The sequence below is a fragment of the Triturus cristatus genome, chromosome 8 (assembly GCF_964204655.1).
Source record: "Triturus cristatus chromosome 8, aTriCri1.1, whole genome shotgun sequence".
Lineage (NCBI taxonomy): Eukaryota > Metazoa > Chordata > Amphibia > Caudata > Salamandridae > Triturus > Triturus cristatus.
The window spans coordinates 298,131,707-298,149,550 of NC_140591.1; the positions used below are offsets into that span (position 1 = coordinate 298,131,707).

General features: G+C 46.3%; 1 protein-coding gene across 1 annotated transcript in view; it reads left to right on the top strand.

Annotated features, from left to right (window-relative positions):
• Nucleotides 1–17,844, top strand: part of ZMYM2 (zinc finger MYM-type containing 2) — a 1,132,334-nt gene that overhangs the window by 443,126 nt on the left and 671,364 nt on the right. The window contains exon 9 of the mRNA XM_085621554.1: nt 11,148–11,298. Coding sequence (XP_085477680.1) covers nt 11,148–11,298 — 151 coding nt within the window. The remainder of the gene's footprint in view (nt 1–11,147; nt 11,299–17,844) is intronic.

The window sequence follows — 17,844 nt, forward strand, 5'->3', positions numbered from 1 at the left end:
TGTACACACTGTACCTATTTGGGAACAGTATATACAGAGCCACTTTCTCACACAGTCATTCCAAAATGGTCTTAAAACGTGCTCACAAAGCCAGACCCAACCACTTGAAAAAGTGCAACACACCAGTGGTTTTTGAATCATTAAGTATGTATTGTATACATTCTCTGAAATGGCGCGGCAGTGTTGTATACACAGTAGCGATTGAATTTTGGAGGACTATCTTGCTGCTTGTAGTGCAAAGGTTTTAAGGGCAGCTGCAAGTGACACGTCTTTCTGAAACAATAAGGCTTTTAGTCTGCTCAGTTTGTCAAACTTCACCTTCAAGTTTGGAGTGGAAGGCCCACAAGCTTACCCCCCAAACCATGTGCGTTGGTATGGGACTAGCAAAAAATTGCAAAATATGACCACATATGGGACACCTGCTCTCATCCGACAGCAAATTTGATCGATCAACATCAAATAACTTCCATCGAAAGTAATCTAATCACTGGATGAATCGAAGAAGCTGATCATCCCTTCAAGTAACACGTGAGGTTGGCCATGGAAGTATTGCGCACTCTGTGAAGTGTCATCTCTTTACAAATGAGTGATGTCCGAGCAACGATTCACATATGTTTCCACTAACAAACACTCCTCGTTCCCCCCTAACACTTCGGTAATCAAAGGCAATGACGACACTTCATGGACAAAACACTCCTCTAAAGACTCGCATCTACCTATCAGAAAATGTTTAATGCAAGATGTAAACAAACTTTTTTTTTTTTATAAGCAAATTTTTGTTTTTGCAAAAGAACACACATAAATGCACATACAATCGTCCAAATGAACTGGCATCAAAATGACATCTCCTGGGTTCATAGACACTCAATAGCAAGACCTCCCACCCCGACCCCCTCACTCCGTCCACCCGCCTCAACACCCCTAGATTATACCCCCTAGCCACTTCCCCCATATTCTGCTAAACTTTTTGGGACAACCCCGCGCCGAATACAAAAGGCGCTCCTGCGTCGCGCACCAGTCCACCCCCCTTCTCCATGTAGCGCATTTGGGTGGATCAGTCCGCTTCCAGGCGGCCGCGATGTCCCTTTTAGCCACCACCAAACTGAAACTTTTAAATTGGGAATGAGATTTACCCTGTGTATTAACCGTACTGCTAACGGTGGTTCAGCTATTGCGTTTAACTTTGTGTATGCAGCTTCATTCTTAGCCGTCAATTGTTGCCTGCGTGTCAAATTAAAAGGCAAAAATAACTCTAAGATCAAGTACTTCCAGAGTACACCGCAAGGTTTTTAAACCTGTAGTGTCCATCTCATTTGCATAATTGACCTAAGTTGACTCTGCCTATGGTATAAAGAATTACAACACAATGGGGCAACCCAGTATTAGTGGCCTGGGTGATGCCTGGTACAGAAAACAGTTGGTCCCAACGGGAATTATTCAAATCAAGTATCACTCAGAACCCAATATCACAAATTTCAAAACACTTTAAGACATTTGTATCATATTTGTTTATAACAACTTGTCATTAATCAGTTCAAGACACAATACATGTGACAGTTGCTCCACAGTGAGTGGAAAGTCAGTGTCGATAAAAGTGCTTGTGAATAGATAAGGACTTAGGAATTGCTAGTGACAATATATACAGTATAAAAGATGATTTCAAATAAAGACTGGCTGAAGATAATTTCTCTAAATAAATTTTCCACAAGTCATTAGATACACCATTTGAATTCTGTGTTTATCTAAATGTGGAGGAATTTTTGTAGTCCAGGTCGATAGAGATAAGGATGTCGATGTTTCAACCCCTAAAGGGCGGGAGAATCAAAGGAACCTTGCGGTGGGGTCTAATTCAGGACAGGAAGGGAGCAATCTGTAAAAGAGGGGCGATGTGAGAAAGTGGCTCTGTATATACTGTTCCTTAATAGGTACAGGGTGTACAGAGTCCACAGTCCCCCAGGGTTTGACAGAGGTTAAAGTTAGGTATAACTTTACTCTCTAAAGTGGTAGCTTGGTCGAGCAGTAAGGCAGTACCAGAGGACAGTGTAAAGCATTTGTTGTACACACTCAGTCAGCAAATGGTTTCACACACTCAATAACTGAACTCTAGGCCAATGGTTTATAGATAAAAAAAATATATGCTTGTTTTATTTTAGAACCAACACTTGGAGTTAAAATATACTTTCTCAACAGTAGATTATAAATACTTTTGCAATATGCAATAGACTTTAGTAAACAGTTACAAGTGGTTGCAGTAGGCAACTCTATTTTTAAACACAACAATACATTGAGCTCAATGGTAAATTCAAGTTATTTGCAACAGATTACTTTTTAGATTACTTTTGGAATTCCAGGACTGGATCCTAGAGTCAGTCCTGGGTCAGTTCTCAGAATCAAGTGATGAAAGTCGACTTAAGTACTGTAATGATTTTTAACTAATATTTAGCTATTTTAAATGTTGACACTTAAACAATATTTCAGAGAAAACAGTCAATGATTCCCTATGGAAGAAAATGCAGGTTACAGGTACAGTATGTTCTCGCTACTTTTGTAATCCAGTACTGGGTGCCTAGACTCAGTACTGGGACCTTTATCGAAAACAGGTAAGTAATTACGTTTTCAGATATTATACGATTTTTGAAGAATATTTAAAGATTGCAGAAATCGACACTTAGAAGAAATTTCACAGAAAAACAGTCAATGGTTTCCTATGGAAGAAAATTGAGTTAAGGGTAAGTACAGTTGTAGAGATTTTTCAGAGTCAGTGCTGGGCACCAAGATCCAGCACTGGGAGCTCACCTAAGAGCAGGTAAGTAAATTCGTTTTTGTCACTCGGCTGATTTTTGGTGAATATTTGAAGATTTGAAAAGTCCACACTTAGAAGAAATTTCTGGAAATAGCCAGTCAATGTTACCCTATGAGGAAAATAGAGTTTGCTGTTTAAGGGTAAGTACTCGACTGGCAGAGTTGAGGTTCTGGGCACAGACTCAGGGGTCTCCCAGGGTCAGGTAGGTACAGTTGGTTCACCCTCAGCGGCTCTAGGGCGGCCGGGTGCAGAGAGAGTTAGGCCCAATGTTATCCTATGAGGGATAGGGGGGCCTTGTTTGGTGGCTGCTGACTGGCAAGCCACGCGGCTGTGGGAGCTGGGCTCCTTGTCACTTACTCAGGGCAAGTGGGGAAGTAGGTAGGAGTAGAGTTTTCACTGCCAGGGCCATTCGGGCGGCTGGGTGCAGAGTGCTTTTGAGCCTTCGGGCGCTTAAGGGATTTCAATGGGAAATCTCCGGTTAGGAAAAAGACTGCAAGCTCGGGGACGAGGACTCTTCAGGTGCCACCACCACTTCGAGAGGTAAGTTGGGTAGTCGGAGGATAGGTAGGTACCCCGGGATTGGGCACGGGGCCGTAGGGCGCCGCGTGCAGGGGTGCCTTTAGGTGTCGGGAAATCTTACCCTCTGTTGATCGCGGTTGGGGAGGCACCTGGTTCTGAGTTTGCAGGCTTCTTCAGGAGTGTTGAGGGGGGTCCTTGGGTGCCGGACTCGGGGTCACAGTCGCCGTGGGGTCGTCCTCAGGGTCTTTGTTCACTCCGGCTCTGGCCAGGCTCGGCTGGTGCAGAGTGTGCTGGGTTCGCGGTTCCGGGCTGCTGCCAGGGGTTAGAGATAGGTTTCGAGTAGAGCCTCTACTCATGGGAGTCCCAGGGGCTTAGAGCCAAAAGGTAGCCAGGTCCTCCGGGGTTGGTGAGGTTGCTGGCCACAAGAGATGCCGGTTGGAGCAGGAGCAGGAGCAGGTTCGAGGGTCGACAGGCCGGTAGGGCTGGGGCCAAAGCAGTTGGTGTCTTTCTCTTTTCAGCAGCTGCAGGGCAGGTCTTCTTTCTTCTTGCTCTTCGTAGTTTGGGATCTGGAAACTGGGGAAGGAAGTTTCAGGCTGCCCCTAAATACTAGATTTAGGGGCGTTACAGGTAGGTGAAGAGCAGGGACCAATGGGTCCCCGTCCTGGGGTGGGTACACCCCCTATCCTGCCCCTCTCCTGTGGGAGGGGGGCAGTAGCCTAGTTGTGATAGGGTAGGGCTCCCCATCTTCAAGATGGCGAGAGCCCGGAGATGTGCTTCACCTCGCCTCCCCCACCTGAGGGGTGGGGTTGGCAGGCTGGCACATCCCCTGTCCTTATTTGGGGTTTCCTGCCAAAGCTTCCCGCCAGAGTAGGGGGTTGCAGGGGCCTGGGGAAGCTCACAGAGGCGGCATGCCTTTGAAGCTTCCCCTGCCCATCCTGGGGGAGGAGATTTAGCACCTCGCCCAGGATGTGCATTGTTGCAGGACCAGGAGAGCAGGGGCTCTCCTACCCAGGGGTCCAGCAACATGTCTGTTGGGTGGCAGCCTAGGCAGCCTCAGAGCAGACGTGGATTTGTAAGTTAGGTTCGAGGGGGCACCTCTAAGATGCCCTCTAGGGTGCTGGGTACATTAAATCCCACACTGGCATCAGTGTGGGTTTAATGTGCTGAGAAGTTTGATACCAAACTTCCCAGTCTTTAGTGTTGCCATTATGGTGCTGTGGAGCTCGTGTTTGACGAGCTCCCAGCACCATGTACTCTTTAAATGGCAGCACTGCACTTACAGGGCTCAGGAATGGACCTGGGCACTGTAGGGGCACAGGGCTCTTGCTCCTGTGCCCACACCATTGGCATAAGGCACCCTGCTAGAGGGGTGACTGATGTATGCCATGGCAGTGTATGTGATGGGCATGGCACACAGGGATGTGTGCCATGTCGACTTTGTTTTTGTCTTGCACCCAAACACTCAGCCTGCAAAGGCAGTGTGTGTGTGTGTGTGTAAGGGTACAGGGCCTCTAAGAGTGGCACAAGGAGTGCTGCATCTACTTAGAGTAGCATTTACCAGGGGCTGACATGTGGCCAAGGTTTGCCAATTTGGGTTAGGTTTGTTTTAGGGAAGGAACATAGGCCCTGGGCACCTGATTGGCAGGAGTCCTGGGCACACTCAGTCAAAGTACATTCAGCAATTCAGCAAAACGTGGGGGCATACCATGCAAGAAAGATGGCACTTTCTCGCAGGCGAGGACACCAATCACCTCAATATGCCCTTCTGGAAGACTGGTAAATACAAAATACTGTGGTGCAGAGGCTCACCTTAACCCAACTTCAACCAGAAAGTGTTGGCAGCCATGTTGGGACTTGGCTGCCGCAGAGTCCCACAAAAAAAGAGAAGGGGGCAGGGTAGGACTACCCTGACCCCGTAGGCCTCCTGGGAGGAGGTTCTCCAAGGCAAAATAAGCATTTTAAAAAAACATTTTGGTGGGAGATGCACAGGATCTGCTCTTCCTGATGAAAAAAAATATATTTTTAAAAATGTCGGGCTTCTGTAATTTTTAGCGCCCGAGTGGGCCAGGGGATTGCCACCTCCCTAGGGCAAATCAAGTATAATTAATGCGAGGGGCCAGCACGGTTCCTCCCCCGTAGTCCTGGGGACCCCCACCTCTTCTGGGTAGAAATACATTTATGTAGGGGGCCCATCACGGATCCTCGTCCCTGGGGCAAAGTTTTACAATGGAGGAGGGCCTTGCGGCCCCCCTTGTGGAGTCATTTATAGCCCTGGGGACTCCCACCCCCCAGGGCTGGCTCCTGCTACCTCCTAAGGTGCTCACCCTCGGAAGGTAGTAGTTTGCTTTTGCTTGGTGGGAGCTGACAGCTTCCACCTAGCAAAAGCAAACATAACTTCGCTTTCACAAATATGCATGCAGGGAAACAGGTGAAAAAATTGCTCCCGCAATAAGGGAGATGCTATTTTAAGCAGCTCCCTGCTTGTGGGAGCAATTTCGGGGCCCACAAGATTCGGGAGCTGGTTGGGACCACCAGGACCTTGAGACCACACTCTCCGTGGTCTCGGGAGAAGAGGAGAAAGAGGCAAAACAAAGGTCAGAAAGGAGCAGAAGAGGCAGAATAAAGGTCGGCACCGAGCCGAAAGAAGCAAAATAGAGGTCAGCAAGGAGCATATAAAGAGGCAAAATAGAGAGTAGCAACAAGCAGAAGAGGGCACAATTAAGGCCAGAAATAATAAGAAAGGCAAAATAAAGTCCAGCAGTGAGTAGAAAGAAGCAAAATAGATCAGAAACTATCAGAAATAGGCTAAATAGAGGTCAGAAATTAGCAGAAGGATGCGAAATAAAGGCCAGCAGACAGAGGCAACATAGAGTTTATTAACAAGTAGAAAGAGGTAAAATAGTGATCAGCAGTGAGCAGAACGAAACAAGATAAAGTCAGAAACCAGCAGAAGAGGCAAAATAGAAATCAGAAATGAGCAGAAACATGTCTAATAGAGGTCGGAAGCGAGCAGAAAGAAGCAAAATAGTAATCAACAATGAGCAAGATAAAGTCAGAAATGAGCTGAAAGAGGCATAATAAAGGTCAGCAACGAGCAGAGAGCTGTAAAATAAAGGTCCGAATTTAGCAAATAAAAAGCACAAAACGAGCAGAACCCACTCTGTCACTCATGCGCCCACTCATAGAATAACTCAGACACTCGCACCCACTCAGGCCCAGTCGGACACCCATGCACCCACTTAGAATCACTCATGCTCTCGCGCCCCCTCATACATCTACTCAGAGATTCTCAACGACTCACAAACCCACTCAGAGCATGCACCCAGTCCCAAACTGACTCACACGGAGGAACTTGCAAACCTACTCAAATGCTCACACCTACTCACGGACCCACTCAGACTTGCGCACACACAGACTAATTTAGACACTCATGCACTCAGACTCACACACATGGAGGCACTCGCCAACACACTCAAGCTCTCACATCCACTCACAGACCCACTCAGGCAACCACTCCCAGGCTCACTCGGATACTCACACACCCACACACATTCAGACACTTGTACACTCCCACTGAGACACTCATGCACTCAGTCACACACTCACTCTAAAAGGTTATAGTTAAAAAATAAAATTAAAAAACCCTTAGAAATTCACCTAACAAATGAAATTTAACAGGGACGTTATAGTTAGGAAATTGAATTAAAAACAGCGAATTTATATTTGGGCCCAGATTTAAATTGTACAAAACCATAGATATTCAGCGGTTATAGTTACCTGGCCTGACTATAACTTATGATCTCACATATTACATCACTGATGCCATCTCAAGTGACTTCACTGATTACATCGTCCACAGAACCACTCACACACCAGCTCACCCCCCCATAAAGCCTCTAATACACCCACTCCCATTGCCACACAACCCCTCACATGCCCATTCACAGACCCATACCATTACTCACACAACCAATCACTCACCAATACAGCCACTCGCACATCCAGTCATACAGATATTTACACAGCTACTCATACACTCTTACAGCCAGTCGTATATCCACTCAATCACCCATACAGAAACTCACACACTCACTTAGCAATACAGCTACTCACACACCCACCCATGCAACCCCTCAAACACCCATTTGCTCTCCCTTACAGCCACTCTCACATTCACTCTCCAATACAGCCATTCACTTCCACTCACTGTAAGAAAGTGCCCTCTCTTTGCATGGTTGCCCCCACTTTTTGCCAAACTACTGATGTACTTTGAGTGTGCCCTTTCCAAACAGGTAACCAGGGCCTATGTTATTTCCCTAAACTGCATTGAAAACAAAATCCAATTGGCACTCTTTGGCTACAGGTACCAAAGGCACTCTGGCCAGGGAAGGCCTCTAAGGGCTGCAGCGCCGATTGTGCCACCCTTAGAGGCCCTGTACCTTTACACCCACACACTGCCATTGCAGGCTGCGTGTTTTGGTGCAGAACAAAGTGAAGAATCAACATGGCACACATCCCTGTGTGCCATGCCTACAACCCACTGCCCTGGCATAGGTCAGCCACCCTTCTAACTGAGTGCATTATAACAGTGGTGAGTTTACAGGTGCATTAGCCCTGTACCCCTACAGTGTTTAAGCCAATTCTTATACATTGTAAGTGCAGTAATGCCATTAAGAGTATATGGTACTGGGAGTTTGTCATTACAAACTCCACAGCACCATAATGGCTTTACTGAAAGCGGGTAAGTGTGGTATCAAACTTCTCAGCACATTAAAACCACACTGATGCCGGTGTGGTATTTATTGAAAAATGCACACAGAGGACATCTTGGAGATGCCCCCTGAAAAATGACCTAACACTAGTGTCCCGGCTGAGTAGCTGCTTGCCAGCTGCCACCACCAGACATGTTTCTTGACCCCTGGGTCGAGAGCCGGCTGCTGTTGGCCCCCCACTTTGGGTGGGAGAATCGGGGGGAAAACCATGTGAGGAAGGGAGTTGTGCCCACCTTTGCCAACCCCACCCCTCAGGTGGGGGAGGCGAGGTGATGCACAACTCTCAGTCCCCACTATCTTGCAGATGGGGGAGTTGGCCAACCAGAGTGAGGCATATGCCCCCCACCCACTGGATGGTGGCATAATAGGGGGTGTACCCACCTCAATCTAGTATTTAGGTGCAACCCTGAACCTCCGCCTGAGACAAGAATCGACTAGAAGAAAAAAAGGAGGACCGAAGCAGCCGTGCTGAACTAAGAGGAGGACGACGCCCACTGACTTGGCCCCAGCCCTACCGGCCTGTTCCCACCTTGAACTTGCTCCAGCGAAATCCCGGTGTGTTCTGCAGCCAGCAGCCTCAAGAACCAGAAGGACCTGCCCGCCTTACAAGCCACAGACTTTGTCTTCCGTGAGCACCGGATTTGCTCACCCACAGACTCCGGACCCAACCAAGTCCCCAAGTCTGCACCACTCGGCACCCGATGCCCACTGCCCGAATTAGAGTGGCCCAACACCACAATGTCGTCTCCCCGGTAATCCTGACCTGAGATCTGCTGATCTCTGACCTGCCTCGAATCTCCAAGCAAAGCCTGCAGCCTCTTTCTGAAGGATCCCACTGACCATGACCGGAGCTGGTAAGAAAACCAGATGCTGAAAGACACCCCTGCACCCGACGTCCCACAGCCTTGGGTGGCCCAACCAACTGTGTCCCAGCATGCCCAGGCATCCCAACTTACCTCTCCATCCAGTGGTAACCTCCAGAAGATCTTCGTCCCTGAGCCTGCAGTCTTTGTTGCAACCAGAGAATCCCAATTGAATTCCACAGGGCACCCGACCCCAAAACAGCACCCTGCACCCAGCCGCCCCTGCGCCTCTGCGGGTGCACTTTTGGTGCTAACTCAGATCCCCCTTTGCCCTGAACCTAACACCAGGAGCTTTGCTCCCACAACCTTGTGGACTGCTCGTGAGCAGCCACCAACGGGAGGCCCCCTATCACCCATTGGATAACATTGGGCCTCAGCACTCTGCACCCAGTCGTGCTAGTGCCACTGAGGGTGTTTCAAGAGTACATCCTTGAACCTTGGGGAACCCTGGTTCTCACCCCAGAATACCAACTCCCACAAATAACTACTTAACTGAAAACGATAACTCCATTTCCTTTCATAGGATTGCAGTGACTGCTTTTCTTGAAAATTGTTTTAAGTGTGGAGTTTGTTTTGTATGAGAACTTGAAAAACTGAAAATAACTAAAAACTGCTTTACTTTCCTTTTCTCTAGGAAATGTCCTAGTGTGATATCTAGGCATATCACTCTGAGTAGAAAAAGTAATCCATAAAGTAATCTGTAATGTAATCAGAAGTATTTCAACAGTAATTTCCACTGTATTGAAAATATTTCCAAACCTGTTAGACATTTTCATTCAGCTTGCTTGTATTGTTTAACCTGCCTTGAAAAGTACCATTTACACTAACCTGTGCCAGGCTTGCTTTGTTCTAGAAAATAAATACAACTAAATAATATTTTTATACAAATAAAATTGGTCTGAGTTCAGTCTTTGAGTGTGTGACATAATGTGCTGATTGAGTGTGTACAACAACTCTGATACAGCCTTACTGCTCGCCCATACTACCACAAATAGAGAGTAAGGTGCTATCTACTTTTACCTCTGCCTACCTTTGGGGTTCCACTGGACTCTGTGCACACTATACCTAATTTTGGTATAGTGTATACAGAGCCAGTTTCCTACACTTACCTATACACACACACACTCGAAACAGCTCCTCACTCACCCATTTAGCCACTCACGCACCCACTCCCTCACCCATACAGCCTTTCACTCCGCCTCTAACTCACCCAGTCTGTTGCACACCCATACAGTTACTCACAACCCATACAGCTACTCACGTACCCACTCACACACCCATGCAGCCACTCACACACCCATGCAGCCACTCACACACCCATGCAGCCACTCACACACCATACACCATTGAAAGTCACACAGCCACTCAGATGAGATGTTAGGAATAGCATGACTAAGTCCTAGTACAGAAAGAATAGTAATCTAACTTATGCTGCAGCTTACTATATATCTTTAAGTCTCAAATATTTACGAAACACACTCATGGGATGATGTCATCACTGATGTCGATTGAGATGTCATGACTGATGTCGATTGAGATGTTATCAGTGATGTCATGTGAGATGTCATCAGTGATGTCGTCACTGATGTAATATGTGAGGTCATAAAGCTGTGCATTGCCGGGGCGTGAGTTATAGTTAGCTCAGGTAACTATATCTGCTGAACTTCTATGGCTGTGTACGAGTGAAATCAGAGCCTGCCTATAATGTCCCTGTAACTTTGGTTCTTTAAGTGAATTTCTACGTTTTTTTAAATTTCAATTTCCTAATGCGAACACCCCTGTAACCTTTAGTTTTGTAAGTGAATATTTATATATTACATCAGGCAGAGAGTACACCCACTATACACTCAGAGTAGGGGTAGTGTACATCTATAGATATGGACAGATATAGGGATATATCTGTCTATATGATTTATGTCCGAAGATTCCTGCTGAAATCCTAATTTCTGGCTCTTGTATTTCTGCGATCTATACCCAGCCATATCATAATAAGGGCCTTAGTATCTGTTTAACTTTAATTGTATTTCAGGAAGAATGATAGCTTAGCAGTTCAGTAGTGGATTTCAGCAATGTTAGCCTCAAATGGACAACACTTAGTGCTTGAAGTTATAGGCAGCCTGAAAAATACATAATGCTGCATGTTTATTACTACACAACAAACATTTAATGTTTTTTACCTTTGTGTTTTAGAACAAAATATATCAGTTTTGTAATATTTCCTGTTGCGAAGACTACAAAAAACTGCACTGCATAGTTACACTATGCGAGTACTGCCAAGAGGAGAAAACTTTACATGAAACAGTGAAATTCTCTGGTGTGAAAAAGCCATTCTGTAGTGAAGGTATGGATTTACTTTGATAACCAAATAAGGACATTGTTAGCTATATGAAAAGTTTTTCCTGTAGTTGTCAGTATTTATTACTCCTAATATCTCTGTCTCATCTGTATTTTTTGATCTGGCATGTTTTTGTAACTTCCGCATATATTTTAAATTGAATGTATGTTTTGTTCATTAAAAAGTACAAAGGCCCCCCAGTGGGGTAGAGACATGGATTCCATCATGGTTGCTGAAAAGGCAGTATATATCCATAGGGTATGCCCCAAGAAATGGGCACAGATATGGGGGACATGGAACAGTTACCGAGGAGACATATGCGAGCCCCCGAGGGAGAACTCGGATTCAGAACTTAGTGAATAGGCATACGGGGGGACGGACTGGGAGATGGGTAGGCGCCGCTGTGGTCCCGGCTAGAGTGCTGACACGTAAAGCAGAGATACTGTACCTGACAATGATTGTAATGCTGTTTTTGATGTGGAATGATACTACGTATACTGATGTAATGATTCTCAAGGTATGCAATGTCACAGATTGTTCTTTATGTTATAAGAAAACCAATAAAAAGTTAAAAAAAAAAAAAAAAGTACAAAGGCTTTGAACCCCTTTAGTTGTATTCATTCAAGGCACTTTTACCATAAGATTCTAAACATTCTTGTCATAGCTATCATTACTTGGTGAGGTGTTGCTCTCCTGTACAAAAGGATACTTTGTGTCCCTCGAACATTACAGCTTGGCCTGGAACATGGTGCCTGTCTTAGTTTACCTGTATGGCCCTTGATCACTGGCACTTAACATGGAAATGCTAATCATCCTTGTGTATCCTCGTGCAGCCTGTCACTGCTGGAGAGTACAAAACCTTCTACTAGTTCCAGAAAATCTGCTCATCACATTTCAAAATCCGCCCAAGCAGTGGAAGATATTTAACGTGGACACCCATGTGTGATTGAGACAACTTGATTTGTCTTTATTTGTAGCTGACAATATTGTAGTCCTTTTCAAATGTCATAGTTCGTTTTTGCTTGCTTGCTAAGGCAGAGTATCTCTCTGGTTTTTGTTTGCATGACAATACCAAATTAGGATAGCTTTTAGTTAAAATAAAACTGTATGAAATATGTGCAGAATGAGGGTAAACTGTGTCATTGTGTTAAATAAATGAATGCTGTTCAATTTGGATAGCCTCTGGTATTAATAACCATTCTAAGCAGTGTTGGAATGGGGATGCTTCCTGCATGTATAGTAGTGTTCTCCTGCCTTGGGCGCCTAACTGTGAATATCTGGTACCCTGATTTTGGTCCCAACTTCATGCTAATCTAGTGTATGTATAAAGCCCTTGCCTTGTCTCTGGACATGACTGTAGTCCTGGACCTGACCTGAACTTTGTTCTGGAACGGTGCACAAAGCATGTCCTCATTTTACTGATGGAGAACTGTAATCCCAGATCCTAGTGCTGACATCCCAAGTGTATGTCCTACATGTTTGTGTATGTGGCATGTGTGGTATATGCACAGTTTAAAAAAAATAACTTTATTTGACATTATTGCAATATACCAACAAAAAGTGCAGTCAGTACAGTGAGATCAAGACACATTTATCTAATATCGAAACAATAAGTGAGCTGCCAGCCGTAGTCAGTCAAGGTGAGGATAAGAAAAGAAAGTTTCAGAATTACAGTGCGACAGGAGCGCGATGCGCCCCATGGTGCGAGGAGTTGAGAGCGCGTCTGGTGTTAATTAACTAAAAGGATCGATATGGTGCCCAAATGTCTGAAGGGCGAGAAGAGGGGTGAGCAAGTTCAGCATACTGGTCAATCATGTCTTGGCAGTAAGCCTCATCTTGTAACTAGTGCATTACCAATTGAGGCATCATTCATACCATAGCAGCGTTTCACATAGCAATCACCAGCGGTTTAGAGGCAAGATGCCAGCAGGACACCAGCAGTGTTGAAGTATTGCCCAGCAGGGGGTGTGACCTGGATGTCTAGGATTTCAGCAATGTTCCCATGCTATACCTGTGCGTGTATAGCCAAGAGATGTTTGCCATTTGTCCTGGCCTCAGGAAGAGCATCTAATGTGGAGTGTAGATAGTGGAGGTATAGATGAGAGATAGAGTGCCCCACATCTGCCCTCTCTATGTAAGTTGTAAGGAGCGTAGTTTCTGGCGGAGCGGAACGAAATGTGGATACTGCTGTTTGAACCGCAGAGTGCATTCAGAAGTTTCAGAACAGTGCCAGGGCGGGCGCACAGTGGCGAGAGTAAAAAGCTTGTTGAGAAATAAAAATTTAATTCTCAAAAATATCTCCCAGTGTGAGTAGGCCCATCTGTCGGAGGAGTTCCTTCATGGAACTGTCACCGGTAAGGGGTAGCATAGGGTTGTCTGCAAGTCGCCACATGTGCACACATGAATATTTCAGGGGTGCAACAGGGTACTTTGGGCACCTTTGCACCCTTGAAATTGCATGCGCAATTTGTGAGTACCTATTGAGTATTCGGAAATTGCGCATGCAATTCCCATTCATTCCTATGGGCCTCTAGGCCCATAGGAATGATTGGGAAGCCATTCCTTATTTGCGACTCACAATCTGCGAATCGCAAATAAGGAATGTGTAGGATTCGCAATTTTATTTGAGAATCCTATATACATTGCATTTTGTGGGTCCAAAATAGCGAATCGGTAAAATTCGCTATTCGGGACTCGCAAATTGCAATGTTAATACATCTGGCCCTATATCCTCACTTCCTGTATGGTAGGGAAAAACATTACAATCTAACAAAGGAGCTCTTGAACATACTCTATGTGAGAAAGTGCCATCTTTCTTACATGGTATGCCCCCACTTTTTGCTGAATTGCTGAATGTACTTTGACTGAGTGTGCCCTGGACTCCTGCCAATCAGGTGCCCAGGGCCTATGTTCCTTCCCTAAAACACAAATTGGCAAACCCTGGCCACATGTCAGCCCCTGGTAAATGGTACCCTAGGTACCCAGGGCCTTATGACCAGCGAAGGCCTCTAAGGGCTGCAGCACTCATTGTGCCACCCTTAGAGGCCCTATACCCTTACACACACTGCCCTTGCAGGCTGAGTGTCTGGGTACAAGACAAAACAAAGAGTCGACAGTTCACACATCCCTGTGTGCCATGGCCACCACCTACACTGCCATGGCATACATCAGCCACCCCTCTGGCTGGGTGCCCTATGCCAATGGTGTGGGCACAGGAGCAGCAGCCCTGTGCCCCTACAGTACCCAGGTCCATTCCTGGGCACTGTAAGTGCAGTGCTGCCATTTAAGAGTATATGGTGCTGGGAGCTTGTCAAACATGAACTCCACAGCACCATAATGGCAACACTGAAGACTGAGAAGTTTGGTATCAGCACATTAGACCCGCACTGATGCCAGTGTGGGATTTAATGTACCAAGCACCCCAGAGGGCATCATAGAGATGCCCCCTGAAACCTAACCTACAATCCACGTCTGTTCTGAGGCTGCCTAGGCTGCCACACAGCAGACGTTGCTGGACCCCTAGGTAGGAGATCCCCTGCTCTCCTGGGTCTGCAACAATGCACATCCTGGGCGAGGTGCTAAATATCCTCCCCCAGGATGGGCCGGGGGAAGCTTCAAAGGCATGCCGCCTCTGTGAGCTTCCCCAGGCCACTGCAACCCCCCACTCTGGCGGGAAGCTTAGCCGGAAACCCCAAATAAGGACAGGGGATGAGCCAGCCTGCCAACCCCACCCCTCAGATGGGGGAGGCGAAGTGAAGCACATCTCCGAGCTCTCGCCATCTTGAAGATGGGAAGCCCTGCCCAATCAGGACTAGGCTACTGCCCCCCTCCCACAGGAGAGAGGCAGGATAGGGGGTGTAACCACCACAGGACAGGGACCCATTGGTCCCTGCCCTTCACCTACCTGGAACGCCCCTAAATCTAGTATTTAGGGGCACCCTGAACCTTCCTTCCCCAGATTCCAGATTCCAAAAATCCGAAGAAGAGTAGAAGAAAGAAGACCTGCCCTGCAGCTGCTAAGAAGAGGAAGACACCAACTGCTTTGGCCCCAGCCCTACCGGCCTGCCTACCCTCGTACCTGCTCCAACCCTGCATCTCTTGTGGCCAGCAACCTCACAAACCCCGGAGGACCTGGCTACCTTTTGACTCTAAGCCCCCTGGGACTCCCATGAGTAGAGGCTCTACTCAAAAACTACTTCTAATCCCTGGCAGCAGCCCGGAATCGCAAACCCAGCGCACACTGCACCCGCCAAGCCTGGCCTGTGCCGGAGTGAACAAAGGACCACGAGGACGACCCCACGGCGACTGTGACCCCAAGTCCGGCACCCAAGGACTTCCCTCGACACTCCTGAAGAAGCCTGCAGCCTCATAACCAGGTGCCCCCCAACCGCGATCAACAGAGGGTAAGATTTCCCGACACCAAAAAGCACCCCTGCACCCGGCGCCCCGCGGCACCCTGTGCCAAATCCCAGGGTACCTACCTATCCTCCAACTACCCAACTTACCTCTCGAAGTGGTGGTGGCACCTGAAGAATCTTCATCCCTGAGCATGCAGTCTTTTTCTAAACCGGAGATTTCCCATTGAAATCAATTGAGCGCCCGAAGGGTCAAAAGCACCCTGCACCCAGCCGCCCGAGTGGCCCTGGCAATGCAACCTCTACACCTATCTACTTCCCCATTTTCCCTGAGTAAGTGACCAGGAGCCCAGCTCCCACAGCCGCGTGGCCTGCTAGTCCGTAGCCACCAACCAAGGCCCCCCTACCTCTCATAGGATAACATTGGGCCTAACTCTCTCTGCACCCGGCCGCCCTTATGCCGCTGATGGTGAACCAAGTGTACCTACCTGACCCTGGGAGAACCCTGATTCTATGCACAGAACCTTAACTCTGCCAGCCGAGTACTTACCTTTAAACCGATAACTCAATTTTCGCCATAGGGTAACATTGACTGGCTTTTCCTGAAATTTCTTCTAAGTGTGGAGTTTTCAAAACTTAAAATATTCACCAATAATCAGCCGAGTACCAAAAACAAATTTACTCACCTGCTGTTAGGTGAGCTCCCAGTGCTGGATCTTGGTGCCCAGCACTGACTCTGAAAAATACTTACAACTGTACTTACCAGTAACCCAATTTTCTCCCATAGGAAATCATTGACTTTTTTTCTGTGAAATTTCTTCTGTGTCAATTTCTGCAAACTTTAAATATTCTTTAAAATCGTATAATTTCTGAAAACGTAATTACTTACCTGTTTTGGATAAAGGTCCTAGTACTGAGTCTAGGCCCCCAGTACTGGATTACAAAAGTAACGAGACCGTACTATACCTGCAACTTGAATTTTCTGCCATAGGGAATCATTGACTGTTTTCTATGAAATATTTTCTAAGTGTCAACTTTTAAAATAGCAAAATATTGTCTAAAAATCATCACAGTAATGAAGTCGACTTTTATCACTTGATTCCAAGTATTGACCCAGGACTGAATCTAGGATCCAGTCCTGGAATTCCAAAAGTAATCCTAAAAGTAATCTGTGGCAAATAACTTGAAACTTCCATTGAACTCAATGCATTATTGTGTTTAGAATTGGGTTGCCTATTGCAATCACTTGTAACTTTCTACAAAAGTCAATTGCATATTGCAAAAGTATTTATATAAAGCATCTTATTCTGAGAAAGTATATTTTAATACCTATTGTTGGTTCTAAAATAAAACAAGCATATATTTTTATATATAAACCATTGGCCTAGAGTTCAGTTATTGAGTGTGTGAGACCATTTGCTGGCTGAGTGTGTGCAACAAATGCTTTACACTGTCCTCTGGTACTGCCTTACTGCTCGACCAAGCTACCACTTTAGAGAGTAAGGTTATATCTAACTTTAGCCTCTGCCAAACCTCTGCGGACTGTGGACTCTGTACACCCTGTACCTATTTGGGAACAGTATATACAGAGCCACTTTCTCACACTCAATACCTCGGGGAGGAGGAGATAAGACGCCAACTATAATACTTTCTCGAGAAGAATAACTTGCAGAGTCTGGGCCCAACACTAGATAGCAGAAGTGTTCATGCCATGTGAATCTGCAGCGCTGCACACTACAAATAGATGCTCCTGTAAAGTAACATGCTCCTTACCATGAAAACATCTTCTCGGGGGATGTAGTGTGCTGTAGATTCACATGCTCACACCTTTGCTCTGCATGGACATCTTTACTGTATTTGTAGGCTTCTTCTCCACTCTCGCCCTCAAATCCAACAATGGAGCCGATGCCCATGCTCAGTACCACTAATAGGTGGAGTCGCTAGGTCCCATGACTTCAAAGAAAAACAAGTTGTACATGTGGAAGCCCAATACTATGTGTTGTAAGAATTGCACATCATGTGAACCGACAGCACTACATGGCACAGACAGATGCTTACTGGGTAAGTAACATTTTCTTTGCAAATCTTCACATTCAACCGTTAATTAAATCTTTCCAGCACTTTATCAGTTACTGATTGCACTTAGACAGTTCTGGCCTAGCCTACATTTCAGTCTGAGTGCTTCTGCCAGCAATTG